Genomic DNA, 26,737 nt, shown 5'->3' with positions numbered 1-26,737 from the left:
TTAAACACCTGAAAGCAGGATATGCTAGGTAGATGAGGGGTCACACAGTGTTTACATGGCAGAGAAGTGAAGGTTCTCCAGTTGTGACCAATTATTTCTGAAGAAATATGAAGGTAGCCTTGTCTTCAGGCCATGGACGCTTTCCTGTGCTGGTGGCCGAGTGTTGCTCCCACATGAGCAAGTGCTCAGCAGGCTGCAGAGAAAGCTAACACACTATTCAAACCCAGTCTTTGAAAGTAAAACATCTCATGAGTGGGAAGTGGATAGGTCTCTGGGTTCTCTAAGGGTATAAATGTTACTGGAAAAGCCATTTCATAACATAATGTTCATCCGAAACCCAAGCCAAGGCAGCAGAAGGAGAACCTGCTGTCAGCAGGCAGAGGGGAAGCTGAGCCAAGCTCTGTGAGTCCCAGGGGGGTCAGGGAGAGCTGGTCCCTGGACAAGGCTGTTGGAAAGTGTAGAGAAGCAACCCCCACCCATCAGCAAAGAAGACACATTTTTGGTTCAAGACTCTGGTCACTGAGAAGCTCTGCTGGCCCTGAGCAGCTCGATTTTTTGTGCTGGCTGGTAATAGATCACAAGGGCCACGTACTCCTGGCGATGTGGGGTTGCCCTGACGTGTTCTGTGCCCTTATTTTGGAGAGGTGCTGTTCCAGAGGTGTGCCTGCCCGTGTCTGGAGTGGCTGAGCCTCAGTGGCAGCCCGGTGCCACCCTGCCTGCATACAACAGCCCGCTCTGAGGCTGTCGCACAGGGCCAGCTGGAGACGCTTGTTAATGAGAACCGCGCAACGCCCAGCGTGACAAATGTGACCTTTGGAAATTCAAATCAGGCTCGGCACATGTATCTCCCAAACGACTGCTGTGACTCCTGTCAGAGTTCACGGGGTGCCGGGCATGTCTCGGCCGCAGGGCCGTACATGTGCTGCGGCCCAGCAAGGCCTCGGCCCCACGTGGGCCCGCGCGTGGTGGGCCCTCAGCTGGGGCTCCGCAGGGCTTTGTACCACCAGCCTGCCCGCTTGGCTGACAACGTGAAAGCAGGCGGTGTACTTGTGTACTAGCTCGTGTACGGCTAGTCACTCAGTGCCTTTCTGCAGCTCCTAGCAACTGAGTCATGGCCTTCCTCGCTGCTCTTCCTTGCGCATCGTCTTGGTTGTTCCACACACCTCGCTGAGGTCCAGCCCAGACAGCTCTGGCTCTTCCCTTGTCTGCCCTTTTTCCTTTTCCCCTTGCCTCACCGGGACGCACACTAGCTCTTGCTCACCCCTGGTGTGAAGGCCACTGTAAAGGACTGCCAGCTCCTCCTTAAAATCCTGCTTCTGATATGAAAGGTTTCACCGAGCTGTCCCTCTCTTGCTGAGCAGGAGCTCATGATCCCTCAAAACAACTTTCTGTGCTGGGGAGAAGGAAAACAAGAATTCCCAAATGAGCCTTCAGCTTCACAGACACAACTTGTGAACATCCCGAGTCTGCTATCCAATAATTTGAACAGGCAAAAACCTGGGAAGAGAGCGGCACAGAGCATTTATTGCCACTATGGGAGAAGCTATTGCAGGATTTCTGGGCTGTGGAGAATGTATGCACACAATGAGATGGGTTTAAATGAGAGTAGAAATGTTACTATTTTCCTTGGTTTCTTCTTATTCTTTTCCTTTCTCCTCATGTGCTCTACATTGTATTTCCAGGGAAGTATGGAGGAAAATAATAAAAAAAATAAATAAATAAAAATTAAACAAATGACTCATTGACGTCAACTCTGAATACATTAGTAATAAAAGAAGCAAAGCTAAGTATTAGTAATACAGATTAGACCAAAAAAAAAAGTGCATATACTGCTCTCGTAGCATCTTTATCATGCTATTAGAACAATTCTGAGTAATGTTTTTACCACGGTAAATTATTACCTTGGGCCACCTGAATCAGAATTCCCAGGAAAAGTGGACAGGGCCTGTCTGGAACATCGGATGCTGTCAGATGCCACAGACTGGTGACATAAAGAAGCAGGTTTTCTCCCAGACCTTCCCGTCCAGCCTCCTGAGGTGGTGCTGTGTATGTGTAGCCCAGCCAGCTGCTGTATACCTACCGATGGGACCTACCTTCAAACAGAACATGGTCACACTGCTATCCGTAGGCATCAGCGGTGGTTTCAGTGCAATTCAGGAACTTTGCTCTCTCAGTTTACCATTATTGAGGCAGAAAATCCTGAAATTAACTATGCAAATGGTGACTCATATAGAGTAATTTTGAATGTTTTAGTAACAGGCAAACAAAAACCCCAGAGTGAAATCAGGATGGCAGGTTTAGCCAAAAGCATACATTTACTTTCACATTGGCAGCTTCCACTAACTGCAGGGAAACTAAAGCACTGGCCACCCTGCAGGTCTCTGCCAGCATCGGTGAGCAGCAGTGCAGCTACTCACAAGCCTGCAGAGTCTGAGCTGGGCAGGTTGCAGATAGCAGCCACCGCCACGTCCTGCCCTCGGCTTGATCTCCCCACGTGGTTGGGAGAGGATAATGGAAGCTGCATTTTATTGTAGCTTAGAGACATCCACATGCTCACCTTTTAACCCCATTCAGTCAAGACATCCAGGATACGGTAACACGTTCTTTAAGGAATGGGGTAATGGGCTGATTTTAAGCGTGCCAAGTCGCTTTTAAATCTGAGCTTTGCTCACACAAGTGGACATGTACCAACCATCCTCCTGAGGTCAGAGAAAGGGACTCTGAATGTATTCCAGGGTTAAGAGTACTGATACAATTAGGCAATAGCAAAATCAACATTTGTTTATTTCCATCATTGGGAAAGAACAGAACCCTCCCCTGCGGAACCAGAGCAGCCAGAAGGGACATTGGATGTAGTGTGTGAATGTGTCCCTGCATGACAGACCCAGCAAGGGGAATTCCCCGCTTGTGCTGGGGACTGAGAGGAGACACAGCCCTGAAGGAGTGGGAACCATACTCCAGCTCAAGCCTGCAACATAGTTAATGTTGGTTTTAGCACAGGTAACAGCCACAGAAGGTGGCAATGTGAGCCCCAGCCCTGTGCTGATCCCAAGAAGAAGCTCTGGGAGGGAAGAGGCATCCAAACTGAAAGGATAAAACATGCCAAGGGACCTAAGCCAGACCTGTCACTGCACAGTCCCTCACTGGACATGGCAGTGAGCTTCGTAATGTGCTGACAGCAGCTCACTGAAACTGGCTGGATCCACTTGCTTGGGAGTACGAGCCAAGAAACTCCTCCCTCCCCCTTGGATATCGCCGTGCAGTGGGGTGCAGCACGCTGCTACGACAGGGCCAGAGGCAACCGAAGGGCACTACTCGAAACGCTCTCACTTCCTCAGTCAGAGCAGCTCTCGTCTTCCTCTGGAGGAAAAGATTAAAGTGATGCCTGCAATTTGTTCAAGCACTAACATCCTGTACCCAAGCAGAGCACTTCTCCCGAACGTGTTACCGAGACACGGAGAACCCAAGAGAGACAACACGCGCGTCTGGCACCGCCACGGGAGGTAGGAAAACAAGCAGGGCAGATGATGGCACAGCCGGCCTTTAAAAAGGAGAGAGATGGATTGCTGCAGAAGGATTCAAGGTTTTTCAATGTAAGGTGTTTTTTTTTTGTTTTGTTTTGTTTTGTTTTGTTTTGTTTTTTCAGTAAAAGGATTTAGGGAGTTTTCATTCAAGTGAAAGCTCCAAAAAGGTGGGTATAGAGGGGGAACTGCAACTTGTGGCATGGTTCTGGGTAAGTAAAAGGATTTTGAGCTACAGGTGGTGGAAAAGGTGAAGGGAAATTAAAAATAATAATACTAACTAAAAATCAGAAGAAACACAGTGAAAATGAGATAGCAATAGGCAACCCTTATGAAAAAGGAGTACCTGAATTGGCAGGGAATAGAAAAGGAAAGTGCTCTCTTGTGGCCTAGGGTTTTTGAGGGGATTTGGAGGTTGCAGTATGCACACTATCTCCTATGTTCAGTGTGCTACAACAGGAATACCACAAATGCACACTCTGCTGCTACTGTAGTGCCTAAAAACCATGCTGGGCTTTAGCCCCAGCAGCACAGCTGCTCCTAGAATGGGAAAACACCTAAGGGCCATCCAAGATAGTTTATTACATGCCATTTGTCTGTCTGCCCTTATTACCCCACCTCTTTATTCTGTACAGATGAATACAAAGCAAGGGAATTTGGACTTGATGATCCTTAAGGGTCCCTTCCAACTCAGGATATTCTATGATTCTATGAATTTAAGCGTTACAGCCAAGCCTTGGTCAGATATGGCAAGAAGCATGTATCGCTCCTCTAGAAATACAGTAATTCATGAAATGCTTGTTTTTCAAGCCTTTTCTCGGTGCTCTTTTACTTGACTCTAGTAGACCGATTAGGGTTTTCTTTGTACCACAAATTTAAGCTCCATTAGGTAACTGCTGAACATCAATATTTGCAAGGGTTGCAATTTTAATGTATGATTTTTTTTTCATGAATACTTCATAACATATTGCACTAGTTTCATATTACTTTTAAATCACCACCAGAAGTGACAAGCTCAATTAGGTTTTTTAAGTATATAAAAGACAGAGGGAGGCATGTGGGAGCCAAGCACATTTTCTCTGTTCCACATCAGTCTCCAGGTGATCACTCAGATTCAAAACATGCCAGCAAATGGAACTTCATACATAATGCAACGCTCGTGCAGCTATTGAAGTCACACTGCTTTATCTTCAATGAGCTGTACTTGGGGGTGTGGTTATTCACCAAGTACTGACAGGGTGAAATGCACATGAAGAATGAAATACCTCGAGAGAAGCTGCTGTTTCACCTTATCTGACAGGTCACATACTTTGGGGTTTATTCTAGTGATGACTGGCCTGTCTGCGAAGGCCAATGTAACCTTCCTAGGATCCTGTGCAAAAATCTCCAAAACTCAACACCAAAATGAGGAGCTACCTTAAACATTATCTCAGAAGTAAGTACAGCTCTTTTACCATTTCCCCTCTTGTAGCTGCAACAGTGTGCACATTACAAGCATTGTATTTCATGTTTGAGTCTTTCTGGAAAGGAATTTGAGTGAGAGAACGAAGACAGTGAGTGGGTTTTGCAAGTGGGAACAAAACTCTCAAGGATGTGAAAGTACCAACAAAAGTGCTGGGAGTAATTGCTCCTAAGGGCACAAGCATCAGTCTGAGCAGTCACAGAACACAGCTCAAGCTTTTGGACTGTCATCAAGGAAACACTGGCTCAAAAAAGACAGTCCTAAACCCATGGCTGTGCCTCCTCAATTGACAAGGAAAGAAACTGAAGTCATTATCTCCATGTATACATTTTGGTATTTTATTTAAATGTAGTCTTCAAACACATCAGAACAAATTAAATTTTGGAGGAAAAACCACACGTTTCTCCGAGAGATATTTCTCTTGTCCATATGGATTTATAACATTAAGATGTTAAAGATCATTAGCACTTAGGGTCAAAAAAGCACCATGTTAGTATTCACTTACAACACAGCCCATTCTTTGTGTTATAAACAAAGATATATATTACTTTGCACACAGTTTCCTCAGCTTCTGAAAGGTAAACAGATTCAGAACTTCTCACATAGCTGACAACTGGAACTTACTCTCACAAGAACAGAATATAGCAAGTACATGCAGACCAGCATCTCTGGAATCCTTTGTGCAACTTAACTTGTGTGGGCAATGAATATATTATCCTTTTCAATTAATGCTTTACATACACAAGGCTGCAGATTTATTCAGACAGTTAAAAATTTTTAATTCAATCAGTGTTAAGCTAGGAGTCCTTGTTTGTGTGTCGTTTTATTTTTTTTTTAACAAGCCTAGTAAATAGTTGACATCAGCACCCTGAAGTGTTCTTAGCAGTTTCAGTACTCTCGTGGTAGAACACACAACCAAGCACCTGAAAATTAATGCCCAATTATCTCATGAAGTAATGAACATGGCTCAAACCACAGTGAAAACTAGTGTTTTTGTTTGCTTCTTTTTAAAACCTTTTCTAATTGGAAGGAGAAACAAGAGGCAGCTATATATGCTGCAAGATTCAAGGGGATGCTGCTATAGGACTGTCATGGCAAAAATTTAGAAAGACACTGAAAATCATGGCAGCAGATAATGGGCTGAGATACCATTCATCTCTCAAAACTGTAAAATCAAAACCCTTTAATCTTTTTTTGCTAAATAGTGCTTGAATTGCTAAAGTCTGAACATATTTTCTCTTAGAGCTGTAAAATTATTTCAATTACTGTATTTTGCAGCAACTTTGGCTGTTGAAAAAGGATGCATCTTTCACCTATCTGTGGTTAAGTGGCACGCTTTCAAGGACAGCTTTTATGAAATTCCAGTATCTACAAGCAACAGAAGTACAAGGAATGTGGTCATCTATAAAACATCTTTGGAAATAGTTTAAGTGCAATAAGAAAAGCATGCATGTGTTTTGTTAGGATAAGGACTCCAGCTCTACATTTTTCCAAAGGAAACATTTATTCTTTCCAAGTATTTTTTCATAATGGACAGGAGAGTTTGGTACTTTTTTGTTGTTGTTGTTTTTGTCTTAGTTTTTGTTTTGTTTTGTTTTTCCAGAGGAAAGAGGTTGCCAGTTGCAATGAAGTGTTATCTGAAGTGTGTTTTCATTCTCACACCTGCAAAAATACCTTAATTTCTTTCAAAACAATATGAATCAATTAACAAAAGAGAATGGACACCAACATTTTTGGTAGCTTGAGGTACCACATTCTCTAACTGTCCACACACGAATCATTTCCTGAAACACACAGACCCCACAAGAAACTCGAATCTCTTTGTTCACTGCATCTCTTTTTTTGTTGAATTACTGACAAAAATGCTACCGACTGCATGAGATATGCAAACATATGCAGAATATGTTTGCAGCATGCAGCCAAAAATCTGGAGTAGCTGCCTGCAAGCGACTTACTGTGAACACAAACGTGTTCGCTACATCTAGCATGCAGTTGGCTGACATTCCCCAAATAAGTTATTCAGAGTTGGTCCAAAAAATTCTGAAATATGGCCTGTACAAACACGTGGAATAACATAATCTATCAAGGATGCTGTTGTTGCTGCCAGTGTTCCTCAAGGCAGAGGGCTAGAAAGCAGCGTTGGAAATTTTAGCTTGTAATTGCAAGTCATAGGTTTTTGTGTGTGTGTGGTTTATTTCTTATTTGAGAAAATGTTTTGATCACAAGACCAACTTAAATAATCTACGTCAAATACCTGATACCTCTCCACTTCTTACATAGCACTGGACATGATGCTCAGTCTTCCCTGAACCCAACTACTGCTTTCCCTTGCATGACCGTCCCAGCTGATCCAGTCTCTCTACACCACCACTTAGTGACACTGAGTTGTCAGGAGGCTGTAAGCTTATATCTGGAAGCATCTTAACTGAGCACAAATATGAGGCCGGAAAGAATATGCTGCAAAAAGGGTAATGCCTGTCATAGAGTAAAATGGTCTTGCAACCTCCAAGACTCTAAAGCCAAGAGCGTTCCCTCATTTACAATGTAGTCAGTGAGTGGTTCACCTCAGAGGCCTACTAGAAACCCACAATAATTATTCATGAGCCATTTCCACCCTGCATGTAGCACAGATTTGTAGCTTCTAGAACCAATGAAGTTAATTTGACACAGATGAGAGTTATGTTAGTCTAGGTGTTAATTTTGATTTTAACATAAGCAAAAGAAAAAAAAAGCGTGGTTTAAGAAAGCAGCAAAGTGCAAGAAGTCATTTGGGCAGTCAATTTGCTAAAAATCTCAAGAAATATCAGAAAACATTTGATTGTAAAAAAGATTGTTGCCATAGAACAAAGAGGAAGAAAAATATTCTACTCTGATTCTTATGTACAAATCATTTCATCTCTGCTAGCAAACATAAGAATGTAAGTAATATAAAAACTTAAAAGACAATATTTTCTTTGCCATAAATCACCACATACCTTTCCGTTATTACAGGTGCTCAAATTATTCACTTAATCTCTTAAAATAACACTTTTCTCTTCCAGCTGAAGAGCAGATATTAAATCACTTTTTCTCCTGTAAAGCATGATACCATAAATGTGCAATAGCAAACCATAATAGATAGAACTGTTAGATAAATAAATTTATTATTGCAAAATAACAAAACTAGATTTCCTTTACAGAATTATTTTTTATGACCTATCAGTACTGTAGACGTCACATGAGAATCCAGCTTGTATTTAGAGGTATCTGTTTCGAATGTACTCTCTGTACATGAAGAAGTCCTCTTTTCCCAGTGGCTGCATGTTTCCTTTTCCAGCCTGAATGTGCGCATGAAAAATCTCTATTGATTTCCTATCGGCTCTTGGAGGCTGGACTTCGTAAATATTATCTTGAGAAAAGGAGGAGATTGGTATTCTGGAAAAACAAACAAACAAACACAAAAGATATTCAGAGGTTTAAGTAAAACAACTGCATGGTTAAAGAGGAGTATTTATTTTCCTTGAAATATATATTATATGAGAATCAACAAAAAGGTAACTCTGCACTTGATAATCTATTTACCTAGATTGTGAACACTACTGCAGACCTTGTAAGACCCGCTTTCCAAGTAGGGTAATTAGGTAAGATGCCACTAATCACATTAAGGATACTTTCTGTACTTTCCTCACTCTGTCCTCATTTTTTCATCCTTCCTCAGATCTGCTATGCTCAATAAGCACCCGAGCTGACCTGTGCCATACATTATAGCAGGTAACAGGAAAATGTTATTGAACTACCCACTTAGCAGCAATTATAACAACCAAGTGATTATACTCTAAACCACCAAGCAGAAAGAAGTTAACAGATAAGAAATTTCTATCTAACTATAAAGAAACAGAAAACATAGTACCAGTAACAGCACACTCTACGCACTGGGACAAAGGATGATTTATGAAAATCATAAATCATGACTTATGAAAATATATTTTGAATAGTTTCATAAAATACTTGCTGTCTTTGAATCCTAATATTTAAACCTACTAATCTTACGAGAGATACATGTAGTCTGAAAGTTTACACGAACCTGAGTATGTCAGAGCTTTTCTAAGCACTACTGTGAATCAGACTCACTTATAAGGTAGAAGCTGGTCTTTCAACTGCAACTCTTGAAAACTGCAAAGCCAGCAGGTCAAAGGAAATGATTGTTTCCTCTCTGCTCCAGGCTCGAAAGACCACATGTAGAACACTGTGCCCACTTCAGGGCCCCCCAGTACAAGACAGACAATGAAATACTTGGATAAGTTCAGCAAAAAAACCAACAAGATGGTTAGAGAGCTGGAGCACATGACGTGTGAGGAGAGGCTGCAAGTGCTGAGTTTGTTCAGTCTGGAGAAGCTAAGGCCAGCCTCATTGTTGTCTCCAGCTACCTAATGGGATGGTATAGATAGTGGGGAATCAGACTCTTCTTGGAGCATTATAAAAAGACAGATTTCAGAAAGGGCATGTAAAATGCAAGGATATTCAAAACTCAAGTGTACGTGGCCCTAAGCAGCCTAATTTGGTCCTGATCCAAACCCTTGCTCAGAGGAGATGACCTCCAGGGTACTTTCCAATTTATAATATTCTATGGATCTAAGCCAAATTCCTCAGCAGTAATAATGTGTTCTCCACAATCAACTGCAAGGTAGTAACAAAACTATTTATACTCAATACATAATAAATGAATAAACTCTAGAAGTACCTGTGTAGCAAATCATTTTCATTTTAAAGCACTCAGCTATTGTGAAAGCAGTATTCATAAATATACTATGTGCATTTCCCAGCAATATTTTACTAATTTATTTATAAAACACTCCCAGAGTTGAACAGCGTTGATGTTTACCTGTTTGATAGCAGATCAGTTTGGATTCTGCAACAGAACATCAATGTCTAATACACTGACATCTGAAGGCAACCTATGCATTAACTTTTCTTTCTGTCAATACTGTTTGATTTAGTGGAAATCTGATTTTGAAATGAACTCCAAGAAAAAAATATCTGACAGAACTCAGAGTTATCTAGAACATTGCAATACACCTGTAAATCCTAAGCAGGAGAAATAAATCATTTCTTGGTTATGAAAAAAATGACATACATGTTTTGAAGAGTTCTCTGAATCATCGGTTTAATATATTTTTAGTCTGTATTTCAGCTGGAAAAGCTAATTTAACTCTTTAGATAGCTATAAAAATACACCTGCTTTATAAATACTCTCTGTAAATGAAGCTGCCAAAGTATTCACTACAAGAGGTACTGAACAATCCCTTCTCCAGTATATTCTCCCATATTTCAGCAAACAGGATTGAGAAACTACCTGAGGCAAAATTTGAAACTGGGCTACTGCTTCCTGAGAAGTGATTTCCATGGGTGATTTTTCTGATGTCTCTCTGAGACTTATGGAATCCTTTAGGAACAACCTCTACTACTTGGTTGTGTCTGATGCTATGCTCCTTTCATTTGTGATTATGTGCCTTGGTTGCTCATAGCTCTTAGACTGAGAGAAACGGTGAACAGTCATTTGCCTCCTCCACATCACTATTATACAACTAAATGTATTTCATTTCTCCTCACACACTAGTTATTTTCTGATCAACCTCAAAATCTTGTCATTTATGGAGCTTTCCAAGGCCTACTACATCTTCTTTGATAATGCATTGAGCAAAACTGCATTTAATACCTGAGATTTTTTTTCAACTAGCTTTTTCATTTGTCACCTACTACTTTAGTTACCAAAGACAAAATTTCTAAAAGCTTCACATTACTTAATAGTGTATTGGAATAATAGCCAGTGGCTGAAAAACAGTCAGAATGCTATTGTTATATATTGTATTAGCATATGTATACATTTTTGGACTATGAAATTACAGCTGCAACTTCCTATCAAAGCCAATTATTTCCGAAGGCGAACATTAACCAGCCCAAATGCAAGGAAGATCCACATATATTAGCATCATTGCCATACTGCACAGAAACCACAGTCATAACTCACTATCTGGGTGCTCTTCAAGAAACAAGAAGTTACTTCTGTGTGAATAACCTCCTCTTTTAGAGAGAAAAAACAGTGAATGGTGCTTTTGAAGAATTGGGGCACCCAAATGATGGCACAGCTCTTCTGTAAATGAAACACAGCAACGTTCTTCTAGTTGTGCTATGACCAGGAAATAATGTTTGCAAGGTCAACTTGGAAAAAGCCCCACTTATTCCCAGTCCACTGGAAGAGAAGTTTGAAGAAAAACTTCCAGTACAACAGCCAGCGGGTATCAGCCATTCAAAACTACCCAGCATTTATACTGTAATAGCAACCATCTGATTTCCAGAGATGTAAAATAACGAGGCTGCCTCTGAATTAAAACTTAGTCAAAACTGATAATGCCAGAGTAAAGAAAACAATCAAACAAAGAAACAAATGAACAGAATGCAGAACTGACTTCTCTTTCAAATCTCCATCACATAGATTTTACGTTTGTGTTTAAGAGATGAAAAATTAAATTTCTGGCAAGAGATTAGGCCATGTCAACATATTTTTCTGTTTGCAAAAGCAGAACACGCTTTACTACTTACAGTTTGTCAGATAGCAAAAGTTAAAGGTTACCTATTTATTACATCTTGAATTGTTATGATAACATGGTCTAACATTACTAGTATTTTTTATAACTTAAATAGAAATACCACCACTTATTTGAAATATAATTTGAAGGAATGAATTTACAGGAAAAAAACTCAAAACCTTTGATTTTAAACAAGACGGGACTACAACAGAAGTTTCCTTTCAAGCCCTTCTGACCACCTCCTCGAACTAATCAAGTAATTTGTATTATACTCCCTTTCTATTAAATACAATAAATTGACTAGCAATATGAACTAGTTTTATGAAAGAGTGAAATACAACTGCATAGATTTAATATAATAATGCAAAAAAAAAAAATAATATCTTCTGGGAACTGAAGACAAACATTGGACTTGCAAAAGGTTTATACACATAAGCCATGATACTCCCTGATTTTACTGAGTTCTTACCAAGTATAGTGCAAATTTAAAACATGTACAGTTGTGCTTTCTCTCTTGGGACTATGCTGAATGGCACAGAATATTGATTGTTTAGTTGTTACAACTACAGCATCCAAACAGAATATGACATTTAACTGAAAATCCAGCCTTTCCCGACTATTATTCAATGAAAGGTGCCTTAGAGGATACTGCACTCTTCATCTACACATCTTAAAACCTGTAGTATTTATGTAATGCAATTCTAAGCGCACTGCACAGCTTTCATCGGAGAGGTCAGCATCTCATCTTACTGTCACTTCTGGACCACTACTCCTCAGAGCTACAGACGTTACATCAAAAACTGTCCTACTACAGTCCTACTGCATAAGGAAGAACAGACAGAAGAAGCAATGCTGCCCTTAATGGTTTTCTCCTCTTTCTCTTCTTTTCACTGTATGCTTCTCCCAGGATCTCTGCAAGGGAAAGGGGAAGTCATTCAAACACACGTCCCTCAGATCTAAACACCAGGGAAGAAGAGTGAAGTGTGGAAAATGACACCTCTAATTCTTCTTTGTTACTCTTACTTATTGTACACAGAGTTTGTTGTAAGGAAAATCGGTCAGTGCATTTCCAGTCTGGACTGCTCTTCCCAAAAATAATCGATGCATCAGCTCCAGCCCCAAATTTCCACTGAAGCAAATCATGGAAACGTGCTTATTCCAGGCTACAACCAGCTAATTTTCAGCAACGTAACAAGAAACTGCTCTGACTTATATTGGACTTTAATAGTTATGTGGGATGGTTGCAATTTAGTGTCTTAGTGACACCACTGTTGGCTGCAAAAGTAGCTGTACTAAAAATGAACCAGGACAGCTCTCTCTTTTTAGGCACTCAACTGCACTACATGTACAATGCACATTTCTGTTGGATCTTTAAAACAGGAGAACATATGAGCTGGCCAGTGCCAGCTCACAGCTAATTGAACTTGGCTCTGGGCTCACATCATCTATACCATAACCATACTTCACCAGTTGGTCTAGTATTACTATAGTAAAGCTTGTATTAAAAATTCCTGCTCTGCTCCATGTTCTCTGTATAAAATGTATTTTATCTGAGTGGAGGAAAGGGGAGGAAGTTTTATCCTAGGTATCTTAGCAACATTGCAGTGCATTCAAAAAGGTGAATGCAGTGTTTTAAAATCAAAATGTAATTGTCCATTCTTTACAATTTAGTTACCAAATGCTGATCAATTCAATCATAAATTTGGTAGAAACTTTAAAATGCAAAGTTGTGTGGACAATTCCATTAGATGCTGCAATGTCTGATAAGTTAGATTTTACACGTACTGTAATCGGAATAAAAATTTAGTGTAAACAGGGTAAAAAGGATTGTGCACAAAAGGCAGCACACTGTTACTGCCATAATAAGTATTAAAATTATTCCTTAAATCACTAACTTCTGAGGCATTAGATATTATAAAGTGATTACAATGTAAATTCTGAGAAGTAATGCCTCTTATAGGAGGAATTACAACAAGTATTTCTTCATGAGCCAATCACGAGTTCCCAAGCAGATAAAATTCTGACCCAATTTTGAATACTGCAATTTAGTTTTGTTCAGCTATGATTATCACAGCTGAGAAAACACTCTAAAATCTATTTCTACTCCTAGAATAGGAGAGAGAGAATAAGCATTCACTTTTAAGAGGCAAAGATGAAAAAAAAAAATTACTAGTTGCTGGTACTGTGGCTGGTGATTTCTGAGAAAATATAGCCACTGCATATTGCTCAGGTCTGTGTTATGCAGCTCTTGGTGTTGAATGTTAGTATTTTTTGCAAGTTTCTCCAAGCTCTGATTTTTGGAGCAACTTGTTTCTATGCAATGTTATGTTTCAATGCTGATAGACATCGTATTAGTTTCCCTAAGGGATCAGGAATCTGTGGAGGAACAGATCTACTCTTGGTCTTAGGGCAAAAGATGTTACTCTGAAAGATGTAATGCTTGAAACATAAACCTAACTTAAACATAAACATTACTGCAAGTAACTTCAAGATAAGACTCCGGTCCTTCCACAGTTGTACTTGTTTTAGAACCTGTATAAAAACCCCTTGTCTATGCAAAGTAAAATGTTTTCTTGTTAAATGACATGAAAAATATTACAAATCGTACATTTTCAAATCTTACAATACTGTAATGTTCTGTCAAACTACAAATTGAAGGGCAGAATTCTCTGCAGGTGTTTTACAGATGTTCTAGGAACCCTGGTCAAAGTACTCATCCCTACAAGCAATACAGGAAAAAAAAAAAAAAGACAAAAAAAGACAAAACCTATCACCAACAATGTCAGTTATAAAGTCACTGGTCATCCATAGAGTTTGTCTGCGTATCTAAGATCAGTTTGCTAGGTTGCATCACAGAAACATTTGTCTGTTCTAGAATTAAACATGCGTAGCTAAAGAATTTGCAAAAAAAATGAAGTTTTACTGCACAGAATGAATTCTTGTTCTTCCTTATTTTAAATTGTACTGTGATTCCTGTAGAGGCTTCTTAATCTCAGAATTCTGTTGTACTACACTGGAATGTAAACTAATAATAAAATGTGTATTTTGATGCTTTTCTTGAACAACACAAAGCTCTTATTTCAAAAGAGTTGAAACTTGTGTAGATTTCACCCTCTGCTATTACACTCTCACCAAATCAGCATTTTGTTTTATTTTTCATTAATAAACTGCATGAACAACATTGTGGGAATTCAACTTTTCTTTCTATTTTTTTCCCAGAGTGGCTGTTTCTTCTAAGCCTCACTAACATATTCTTCCAGTTGATTAGAACACACTAATGTGGGTGTTTTTCAGTATTAGTACCAAACACTAGTCCATCTATATTTATATCTAAGTGCTTGTAAAGTAGACTGCTTTTCAAAGCACCCACAGCTTCTGCAGATATTTACCTAGTTTAAAGCATTCAAGCTGAACCTCTAGCAATGGCATTTAACACCAGAACACTGTGATAACTTAACAATATCATTATCTAGCACCGAAAGGTGATACCTCCTCAAATGTAGCTGGCCTGCTTAGTCTGCTAGAAACTGAGCATTATTAAGCAAAACCAAAACATAACAAAACCCACTATACTAATTTGATGTTTTTTCTCTTTATTGAATTGTTTCTAAAGACATGACATTTCTGAAGCACTTGTGAGTCAAAGTAACTTCCTTAGACTTCGTGAAACTTGGACAACAAAGTGTATTTTGAGCATTTAGTTTCTTAAATCTCTATTTTCAACATGCTAAAAATGTTTTGAGAGAACTTCAGTTTCATGCATGCCAGGTTTGATTAATAACCCCACAAGAAACAATGGGCACAAACTGAAACACAGGAAGTTCCATCTAAATATGAGGGGGCACTGCTTTACTGTGAGGGTGACAGAGCACTAGCACAGATTGCCCAGAGAGATTGTGGGGTCTCCTTCTCTGGAGATACTCAAACCTGCCTGGATGCTATCCTGAGCAATGTGCTCTAGGTGATCCTTCTTGGCAGGGGCGTTGGACTAGAGGATCTTCAGAGGTCCCTTCCAACCTCAGCCATTCTGTGATATTAAACTGGAGATGTTTATGGAGTGGTTGTATTATCCAGTCATTTAATTAAAGGCATTTATCTAACATTACTCATGTAAAAATCTAATCTGATGAATAGGTTTAATAACAGTAGAGGCGCAAAGAACAGCATGTTATTTAGGACTAGGCTATCATATATCCCTGAGAGATCTGTATTTCTATGTCCTCCCAATGAAAATTACACAGATAGGAATGCAAACTCCATGTCCTGAATGACAGCACCCTTGAAATGCAAAGAGTTAGAGCAGTTACTTTCATCCCACTTGTGACCAGGCTTCATGGTGTTATCATCTCACTAAGAGTAGTATTGTCTCTACAGTAAAAGATATGGTTATAGCAAACATACAGTTATAGCTTCAGTTTCAGCAAAGATGTTTCACACTTTGAAGAAGTGGTGCACGGACGGCTTAGCTCACAAGTACAGCAGTCACCAGAAAGCCACTAGATTAGTTCTCCTCAAGTCCTAAAGAGTATCTGAAGAAGGAGACAAAGCATACTCTATTGCCTTGTTTGAATCCTAAGTAAATAGATCTGACCTACAAAACCCTGGCAAATCTAGTTGCTTGTTTGTTTGTTTCCCATAAATGATATCCCCTTAAATTGCTTGCTGAGCTTTTGAAAGAGTCTTCAACATTTTTTTCCTTCCTTTGGCACCATTCCCTACATACAACAAAATTTCAATCAGTCGTCAGGAGGGGAGTGGACTGAAAAATAGGAAACCTCCTCTGTCCATTAGCATATACTACTGCAAGTTGTTTCTTGAAGAACTGACCAGTAGCAAAACCTGGACAGTATCCAGGTCCCTAAGGAACCACCTGAAACTAACAGCATGCACAGTTTTAAAGGTTAGAGAAAAAAAAAGACTCTCTTTTCAGTTATACATCCAAATGAGGATTTTACAATCCAAATTAGAAGCAGCTTCTCTAAAGTGCAGACAAGGAATTTGAGAGAAGGTTACAACACTTGATACAGAAGGGTGATCTCTGAGGCAAGATCATTTTTTTTTTTTTTTTAAGTAGGGATGATTTATGCTGACCACACTAATTCAAAATTTAAAGATTCAATCAATACAGAGGAACCAGGAGATAGGACAGGACAAAACAAGGCAGCTACCCAAAGAACTCACTCATGCACACTCCAAAAACAAACAAAAAAAAAAAAAAATGGGAGAGGAGAGAGGAGGTGGCCACTGAAAGGGACCTAGACAAGCTTGAGAAGTGAGCCCATGTGAACTCAATGAGGTTCAGCAAATCCAAGAACAAGGTGCTGCACCTGGGTCAGAGCAATCCCAGACAGGAGATTATGGGGGCTTAAAAAAGGGCTTAAAGGGGGCTTATAAAAAAGATGGTGAGCAACTTTTTTGCATGGGCAGATAGCAATAGGATAAGGAAAAACTGTTTTAAACTAAAAGAGGGGAGGATTTCGATTAGATGTTAGGAGGAAATTTCTTATTCAGAGGGGTGGTGGGGCACTGGCACAGGTTGCCCAGAGAAGCTGTGGATGCCCCATCCCTGGAAGTGTTCCAGTTCAGGTTGGATGGGCCCTGGGCAACCTGGTCTGGTGAGGGGCATCCCTGCCCATGGCAGGGGATTGCAACTAGATGATCTTTAAGGTCCCTTCCAACCCAAGCCATTCTGTGATTCTGTATGACAACTAGAACCAAAATCTGAATGATTTTGGAGCACCACACCAGAGACTCACTATTAGATGTTGTCTCAGCAGCTCATTCTGCACATTCAAAATAAAAGGAGGAAATAATCTAGTTAATAAATGAAACACTGTGAGAGAAAGGGCATGATCCCTGGTTCATGATAGTACATCTTGTACTACAGGAGTGAAAAGACTGTAGCTCTTACTGAAGTTATAGGAAATGCTCATTATTTTATATGATCAGTGCTTATAATGGAACCATCTAGTGTAATTATTTCCAATATAAAAGAGAACAATATATTACTCCTCAATGAATGCTATACTTAAATGCATAGGGGAAAATACTATCTTTTGACTTATGCAGTAAGTCTACTAATAATTAGGCAAATGATAAGGAAGTTATTGAAGATGACATTACCTCAATGTAATCAGGATATGAGCTTATAATTTCTAAAAAGTTACTTGTTGACTAATTAATTATGAATGTGCTTTACTTTGGCCTTTGTTCCCACAGTTGTGTCAAGAAACCATTTAGATATTTAGCAAAGGTTTCATGTAAAAAATATACTAACCATTCTTCAGATCCCTTATTCATTTACTTCTGCCTTTCAACATAAAGACTGCCCCCTCCAAGAACTCCTCAAGAACTCCTGAGATTTAAGAACATAGCAAGATGACACACTCAATAACAACTGTTTGTTCTGTGCAGTTATATGGAAGTGATGCCACGTCTACTTAGCAAATTTAACATGACTTTTTTTTTTCTAATCCTCCCAGAAACAGACATTATATGAACAAATTCATATGGAACTACTGAAAGAACAAGACAATTGCTCTAAACAGAGGTAACCAGCTCTCAAAAGTAACAGCTTTCAAAAGTAGCTAGGGCTGTAAAACACTCCATTAGAATTACAAAATGTTCTGCTGTATTTTTACTTTAATATTTTGAAGTGGTACTATCAGATTAAAAATACTCCAGTAAAACATTCAGTAAGTTAACAGAAATTGAAAATTACGCATTGAACTTCAAGAGAATTTTGAAAGCACGGACTACAAGATACATCTTTGAAGAAGGTCCATTTTCTAAAGATTTAAGGAGAACACAGCTCTGAACCTTACTGCAGGTATCACTGAATTATTCTCCTACTTGAGCTTCACCAGTGCCCTGCATAACAAAATAGGATAGTAGATGTATATGGATTAATTAAAGTTGGTGTAAGCATTGTTGCTGTATTGCATAGGCCACAATGTACAGAGGCACTGAAAACACTTTGTACCCTGATGTATGCAACCAGCTAGCTGCTCTTCATTAAAGCATATCTACACTCTTCTCCAGAAGTGCTACAGTGAATCAAAACACTCAATTCCTTGTTCAAGAGGAAATCAAATTTCTAGCACTCCTAGATTATTTTTATCACACTGCAGGGAGTACTAGGAAACTAGGTACAGGTGCATGGTGTCAGCCAACAGCAATTATACCCCGGTACTCAACAAAGTCTTTCTTCAGATACACCATAATACATTGTACTAAAAGAATCACGTTTGTCCTTGTTCAAGGGTCCATTTTTTGCTTCTAATCTATACTTGCAGTTTCTAAATTTAGGCCAGAAGCTTCTTTCTTCATTATTTCTACAGTGCATATTCACGTTCATAAATGTGCTAATAAAATGTGCTCTACGAAATCAATTTGCCCCTTAACAGTATATATAATATCTAATCTACTGGTTCAAAACACATACCTTAGGTAATAGTAAATTAAGAAATATTTATATTGGCTTTATGTAGTTGATACATACAAGTGGCCACAGGATTTAAGGCTGTGAGCTTTTACAATCTAAAAAGGAGATAAATATAAGATTTTCTTGAAAAATGTGGAAATGACATTGATGCAAAAGTTAATCGTGCATAAGACATTTATATAACTGTATTCTATCTCACTGCTGATAAGAAACCAAAGTTTTAGACTGAGTACTTCATTTTACTATAAAATGACTGGAGTTTAATTGCATTTTTATCTGTAAGGAACTACTGGAGAATGAACTTTTTTTTTCCAATTTAAAATGTACCTAACACCATTTTTTTCGATATCTTGAAGAACTACTGGAGACATAAGGGAACATACAGCCCAACACAATGCAAGACGTGCCTCAGCTGCTGGTACTGAAAACTCTCTCTCAGCCTAATCTTGAGCTTAATATGTTTATACTATTTTATGTCTAAAAGGTTGCTATTCTCCAAGGAAATTTCTGGTTCAGAGCACCAATTCAAATATTAGCACACAGGAAGAAAGCTTCAGTGTTCCAGAATTGAACAACATGCTTTAAAAGAATGGCTACATCTATGACTTTTCTTGAAAGAACATTCTGTTGCCATCTAAACAGTACTTCAAAGTTTTTACGAAGTTGCAAAACAAAAGATTAAGGTTTTTCTTTTTTTTTTTTTTTTTTTTTTTAAGCTGTACAAACATAGACTTTCAGGAAAACAAACAAACAAACAAAGCCAACTACCAGCTATAAAATACCCTGTTTCCTCTCAGATCTGCACAGAAGAACAAATTATGTAGAGTTGGCAGAGAAAGATGAGCTGTATGATTTTAGTAGGAGGAGTGACAGGAGGCACAGATTTGCGTGCTCTATGACTTTGACACTTTCACAATACAGATATGCAAGGAAATTACACTTGAGAAAAGAATAAAAAGAATGTCTGACTCCACCCATCTGCCATCACAATTATATGCATGGATTCTTTTTATTGTGTTCGTTTTACAGCAGTGGAGCATGGGGAACAATTTACTCTAAGTTAAGGGGTCAAGAAAGGAATCATAGAATGGCTCGGGTTGGAAGGGACCTTAAAAACCATCCAGTTCCAACCTCCTGCCATGAGCAGGGACGTCACCCACTAGGTCAGGTTGCTCAGGGCCTCGTCCAAGTTGGTCTTGAAGACCGCCAGGGATGGGGCATCCCAACCTGAATGATCGTCTCCTACAACTGTCAAAAACACATTGGGAGATTTTGCAGTTACACAAACAGAATCACCATTGTTCAAAGCAAAAATATTCCTATTGTTATGAAATGATTTCTTAATAACTGTTTCCTTTCAAAACACTCTGAGTTGTTCCTTCATGTTTAAAAACAATTTTACAGTTTGCCAACCTAGCTTACTATTTTAATACCCATCAGATATAATTCATTATAAAACTACAGACATGTTCACCTACAAAGTGTAAGCTTATTAATGATGAACAAGGCACAGTGGTGCCATCAATTTAAGTATATATAATATCAAGTGACTAAGAACTGATATTAGGTAGTATTTATCTTACACACAATAATAGATCTGTTCCATGGTATCCTGCTCCCTCATTAGACACCCACAGTCTTTATTCCTGCTCAGGCAAGAGCCATGTTCAGGCTTTCCCCACTTCATCAGCACACAGGGAATGGACTACAGGGAGTGCAGGAATCAAAGCTGAGGTGTCTGTGCATCAGTGGATTGCTGTAGAGGTCTGTAGTCCTATGGAGTGGCAGTGCTGTCAGGCAAGAGATCAGGTACCCAGAAACACGAGCAAGTAGAAGCCTGCCCTGGTGAAACTTTAAGCAGCCTACAGTACAGGGAGATTTCAACTGGGAAGTTAGGAGCTGATCATCTAAATGTCACGACCTACATCAATAATAGTATGATTCCTGAAAAACATCATGATCCAATGTTTTTAGTATTAAGAAAAGATTCAGATGATCTGTCCTGGCACTAGAGGACATTCTTGTACAGTGATAATCAATTCATAATCATAAACAGTTACATTTCCTATCTCAGTATAAATTAAATAGATACACCTATTATAGCTTTATTTTTCAGCTTAAGTGAAAATTAAAAAAAAAATACATAGAAGTTACTCCAAATATCCCTACAGAGTGATACTCCTACCATCCTACCTCAATTGCCTGGCTCTGTTGAATACGGTCCTTGTGTGAATCTTTTGGGATTAAAGTATTCAAGCAGTCTTTTTTTGACAGGAAGAATTTTGACCTTGATTTTCCCTTTCCTGAGGAAAATGTCGTCGATTTTAATTGTTCAAATAACATTTATGCAGACTCAACATGCTCTTTTGTTGAAATGCACTGCATACTGATTTAAGCTAGCAGATCCTCTGATTTCAGTGACACAGATAGGTGTCAAGTGCACAAAACAAAGCAGGAATCCATTCCCCCTTTACCTGACTCTCCCTAGCACTGGACCGTCCACCAGAAAAATAAAAATAGAAAAATATCCCATTTGACCTCCCAAGACTCCTTAAATGCACATTAAAATAAACGCAGGGCATTTGTAGCTTTCTTAGAACAAATAAACCAAAGGTTACGGCACATTAAACTCTGAATTGCAATTTTGAAAGTTTTTTATGAAGCGAATGTATGTCAACCAACCTCTTTCAAGCTACCTTTTTCAAAAGCAATTGTATACCCAAACACATACTCAGTAACTTCAGCATTTTATGTAGTGATAAATCATGAATGCTAAGAATTTAGAATGCAAAAATCTTTGACACAACAAAACCTAAAAAATAAACAAGTTAAAAAACAACAATAAAAATGCACTTTTTAAGTTCCAAGGGAGAAGTATGAACCTGGTTCTTCATGCTATGCAATGAATCCTCAACAGAAGTATGGCTCTATAACATCAAATTTACCTGACAATTTTTTAGGTCTAGTAACAAAAGTAACTACAAATAGGCTAAAAGAAAAAGAATACTTACAAATTTATAACTCTATCCAAGTGGAGTTTTGAACAAAATTGCTGGCTGCTCTTGTCTGGTTTATGTTGACTCTGTCCCAGCTGAACAAATCTGGGAAAAACAATAGAGTACATTGGAGAAAATGAATGAACTATCTCCCAAAAACCTCAACAGATGAAAGAAAGTAACACAAACAATACGTCTTTAAGTAAAAATATGCAAGTCACTGACGCAAACATGCCCCTGTGGTAAATACGAGAGAGTTAAAACCTCACAACAGGTGCATGTGAATACTCAGCAGCTTCTTTTAGCTTGAAAAAAGTTTGCCTGTTAAATTAATAATCACATAGGAATTCAAGGAGCAGAAACAGGCCTCTGCTCCTACAAAACAGCCCGCAACAGTCACCTCCTATGTCTTCTTCAAAGCAATCAGTCAGTTGGGTAACCTACGGTAAAAGTCAACACAAGAGACAAAGTCCCTCAAGAAGTTTCAGATTTAAGTCAGCCCTCAGACAAACTCAACCTAGTCCATTCAGGTGAAATGGTGGCAGTCCAGTTCACAAGCACAACCTTTTGGGAGAATTTCTCCATCTCCATGTGTTTGCTGGAAGACACCGAAGACGTAAAATACTTTAGCTTTTTTTTTTTTGTCTTTTTTTTTTCCCTCTTGGTAATCAATTGGAAGGAAATAGAGAAAAAAAAAAGTTAATTCCTAGTCTAATAAGACAAGTCAAAGGGTTTCAAATATATGGGTGTGTACTTAACTCAATTTGTTCACTCTCTAAAACTGTGCTACTGAAGATAGAAGTAAATGTTAGTTGCAATCTTAATTCAGTTTTCTAAGGCAGAGTTTGTTTTTAAATAGTAAAATCCCATTTAACTTAAAAATAAGCTTATTGCTCTATTTCAGAAATATTTACTTCATTTTCATAGGGGGCAGTGCAAAAAGTGCAAAAGTAATTCTTCACAGTGCAAAAGCAATTACAAGGAATAGTACCCAGAAGACAATGGAATAATACATTCCTGAACAACTGATGGTGTTGTTTTTTTTTCTGTTCCATTCAGATTCTATACTTTAGAAATGAAAACACCAGAAAACTGCAACATGAGATTTCTAGATAGGAGAATTAGCAGAGGAAATAAAGATCTTCTTAAATATCTTCTAGTGCAGGAGCCTGCTACTGAACCAAAGTGAAAAAAATGTTTGTTTGAAAACAAATACAGGCAAACTAAAGGTGTATTTTCATTAATTGCTTCAAATTATCCAATATTCTGAAACATACAAGGCCCAAATTAATACAAGTAAGTTACCAGACTTCAATAAGATACAATGCACAGCTGATCTGCAGTATAAACCTTTAATTTGTTTCTATTTTGATGAGAATTAACACAAATTATATCATGAAAATGCACTGAACAGATTCAAATTATTCTTCATTTGCATATATACTTTGTATGTATCAGTTAACATAAAGTAACTTATCCTGAGGTACTTTATATTTGTGAGTCCTCAGAGAGTAATAACCTGATGATGCTAACAAAGACAAAAATATGCAACATGTCCAACAATGTCAAGTAGAGCCAGGATCTTCTATCTCCATTTCCATTATTATAATAATAGAAGAAGATTTGAAGCAAGAACTATAATCATACTGTGAAATAAATTGCAGCTATTCTCAAATGATGTACATTATAATAAAGGATGCACGTAAAATCTATACTTTCCGCATAAATCAGCGCATCAGGCCATAAATAGCCCTATGTCATGTTAGATAAAAGAGGTAAGAGTCTGTAACTGTTGTATTTTTAAAATCTGCATTCCTTGAGGGAAATTAAATGAATGCAAGCTTTTTTTTGGTCTTGAACAGGATATGAATGGGGAGCTTCAACCCCAAAATGAAGTTTACAGTATTTTCTAACAATATGAATGTTTTTCCAGCCTGAAAAATTGTAAAATGTTCATCTGCATAAAGTAGCTTGCAGTAGACAACAAACAGCACTGGCAGCATTGGGTTTATGTGCAAGGTTTTGGTAGCAGGGGGCTGCAGGGGTGGCCTCTGTGAGCAGAGCCCAGCAGCTGCCCCAGGTCAAATCAGAGCCAGCTCCAGACGGCTCCAAAAGGGACCTGCTGCTGGCCAGAGCTGAGCCAGGGACAGATGCTGGTTGGGCCTCTGGAAGGGATGTCTGAAGAAAGAGGAAAAAAACCTGCTGTACAACAGCAGCTGGGAGAGCAAGGAGTGAGAAGCAGCCCTGCAAATGCCCAGGGCAGTGCAGCAGAAGGGCAGGAGGTGCTCCAGGCAGGCAGCAGCAGTTCCCCTGCGGCCTGTGGAGAGGCCCCTGGTGGAGCAGGCTGTCCCCCTGCTCCCATGGGTCCCACATGGAGCAGATCTCCACACTGCAGCCCGTGGAGGAGTCCCTGGGGGAGCAGCAGGGGCAGAAAGTGACCGTGAAGGAGCGGTGGAGATGCAGCTGACCACAGCCCCCATTCCCCATTCCCCTGCACTACTTGGGGGAAAAGAGGTAGACAGGAGTGAATGGGAGGGAAGGTGTTTTTAGTTTGCTCCAGTGTGTTCTTAGCAATATGCAATAAATTACACAAATCTCCCTATGCTGAGTGTTTTACCTATGAGGGTAACTGTGGAGTGATCTCCCTGTCCTTATCTCAGTCCAAGAGTCCTTTTCATCATGTTTTCTCCTCTTGCTCTTCTGAGGAGGGAGCGTGAAACAGTGGTGTGGTGATGCACTGCCAGCCGTCAGTGTGAAAACACCACACCGGGCCATTTCCAAAATAACTGCAACTAACTTATATAGCAAAGGATACTTGGCAAATTGGCACCCATCTTCTAGTGATTAAGGAACTGAAGTTAGAGATATCAAGTTAAAAACTTCATCAGAGGTAATGAGAAACATTCTCCTCAGCCTGTTTCAAGTGAGCCATCTTCAAATTACACCGTATATAAAAAATAGTTGAAATGGGAATTCCAAAGCACAGAAGAGTGCAAGAGAAGTACATGTAGCTACCCCTAAACAAAAGTTAACAGAAAAATAGTTTTTAAATAAAAAGAAAATTACTGTTTTTTTCCTTAAAATGTTTAAGAGGATAATTAACAGCCACGATTAATGAACTAAGACATAACATATCATCAAACCAAAAAAGATCAAAGTGAATTAGAACATCCATCACAAATTAAAGATGATTCAAATACTAGATAGTCACTGCTATTACACATTAGAAAACAAATGCACACAAGCTCATTTCAATTTGCATGCCTCACAAGTGTTCACTTCAGTATACACATGATGTTTTTCTGAGATGACGTGTACTTTTCTTGAACCCTTTTCAAACCCCGTTAATTCTACAGTCAAGCAGGTGTTTGAAACACGGGTTTGTTAAGCTAATATAATTGATTTGCACTCCTGGTGTCTTGCATAAGCAATTGCTCTCTTGGCAACAGCATTCCAAGCCTTTAGGAAGTTGGAGGGTCTTCAATTTGCCTTCAGATTTCTCCAACTGACCTCTGGTACTGAATTCCCATTATTCTGGCTAGTTTTCAAAGAGAAAGACTGCCGCTCAGGAAATGATGTCCTTAACCAGGGAGTTGTATAAGTAACTTTTCAGTTCAATTCTAGTTTCAGTTCATCTGCAACTGAAACTATTCTAGTGAAACTATTCTGTGATATTGAGGAATGAATGTGAGAATAGCTTAAATACACATTTTTTAAACAATGGCATCACACAACTAGTGCCCTATATGGGGTTATGATGATTCAGAAACAAGTGTTCCTGATACAATAGGAGTCTTTCCCTTTTGTTGGAGCAGCATATTATTAATTTGCTCATTGCTCTGTGGGAGCTGGCAGTTCATGACTCCTGCAGGAGTGGTAACAACTGTCTTACACAGGATGAAAGTCCAAGTTACCCTTGAAATAAAAGCAGAAGTTTTTGTAGCTGCTACAACTTAGACAGAGCTGGGAGGTGACACCTTGATGTTTGCACACCAGCTCTTACCTCCAGCCGCTCACAGTAAGCCAGCAGCTCCTGAGAAGCAACTGCACATGCTGTGCAGCATGCTGCCTCCCATTGTAGCAGTTTACAACAAAGTGCAGGAACTGAGTGGGAACTTGCTGGACCACCTGAGGAGCTGTATTCTGTCTTGCAATATGCTGTACCTTACTCTCATTTCCTGCATGTATGGTTCGGGTTCGTGAGACCAATTATTACAAACAAGTGGCAGCATGATGCAGTTCAAAACGAAGTATGTAAGAGCACATTATTACACACGCTACATTTCATGCTGTGCATATGTATTTATAAACATAAGCACATGTAATCCCACACACCACATATATTTGTGTGCTGTTATTTCATGCAACTTTGGTAATGCCAACAGCCAAAGTCTCTTCTGAAATTTACAAAGTCCTCTACTGAAATTTACAGTAGAAATACCTGTCACCTGAATATCCGTGCCCCTAGAGTGTGCTGCTACCTGCTTCTTCCTCCTGTTTTCTCAACTTTACTGTCCAGAGCCTATACCAGATTTAGTAACGGCCTCAAAGTCTCCCTATAAAATACACTATTTTGTACTTCAAGCTTGAATAGTCAAGATGTTTCAATAAAAAAAATTTCTACTAGTCAGAAAAACATTTTTCTTTAAGCATCAAAAGTCACACAACTATTTACATTCAGGTAAAATGTAACAGTTAACACATACTTCTATGAATAAGGTAAGTTTTTCAAACAAAAAAAACCCTTC

At 39.0% G+C, this 26,737-nt stretch overlaps 1 protein-coding gene across 1 annotated transcript in view; it reads right to left on the bottom strand.

Annotated features, from left to right (window-relative positions):
- Positions 1-5,305: 5,305 nt before the first annotated feature.
- FIG4 (FIG4 phosphoinositide 5-phosphatase) overlaps positions 5,306-26,737 on the bottom strand; it is a 67,845-nt gene continuing 46,413 nt past the window's right edge. Inside the window, exons 22-23 of the mRNA XM_082757405.1 lie at positions 22,005-22,094; positions 5,306-8,397 (exon numbers count right to left, since the gene is read on the bottom strand). Of these exons, the coding sequence (XP_082613531.1) occupies positions 8,220-8,397; positions 22,005-22,094 (268 nt within the window). The 3' untranslated portion in view covers positions 5,306-8,219. The remainder of the gene's footprint in view (positions 8,398-22,004; positions 22,095-26,737) is intronic.

The sequence above is a fragment of the Aythya marila genome (genome assembly GCF_965140915.1).
Source record: "Aythya marila genome assembly, chromosome: 3".
Classification (NCBI taxonomy): Eukaryota; Metazoa; Chordata; class Aves; order Anseriformes; family Anatidae; genus Aythya; species Aythya marila.
Note: the sequence above shows the minus strand (reverse complement) of the source record. Positions and strands in the feature narration are given on the sequence as shown.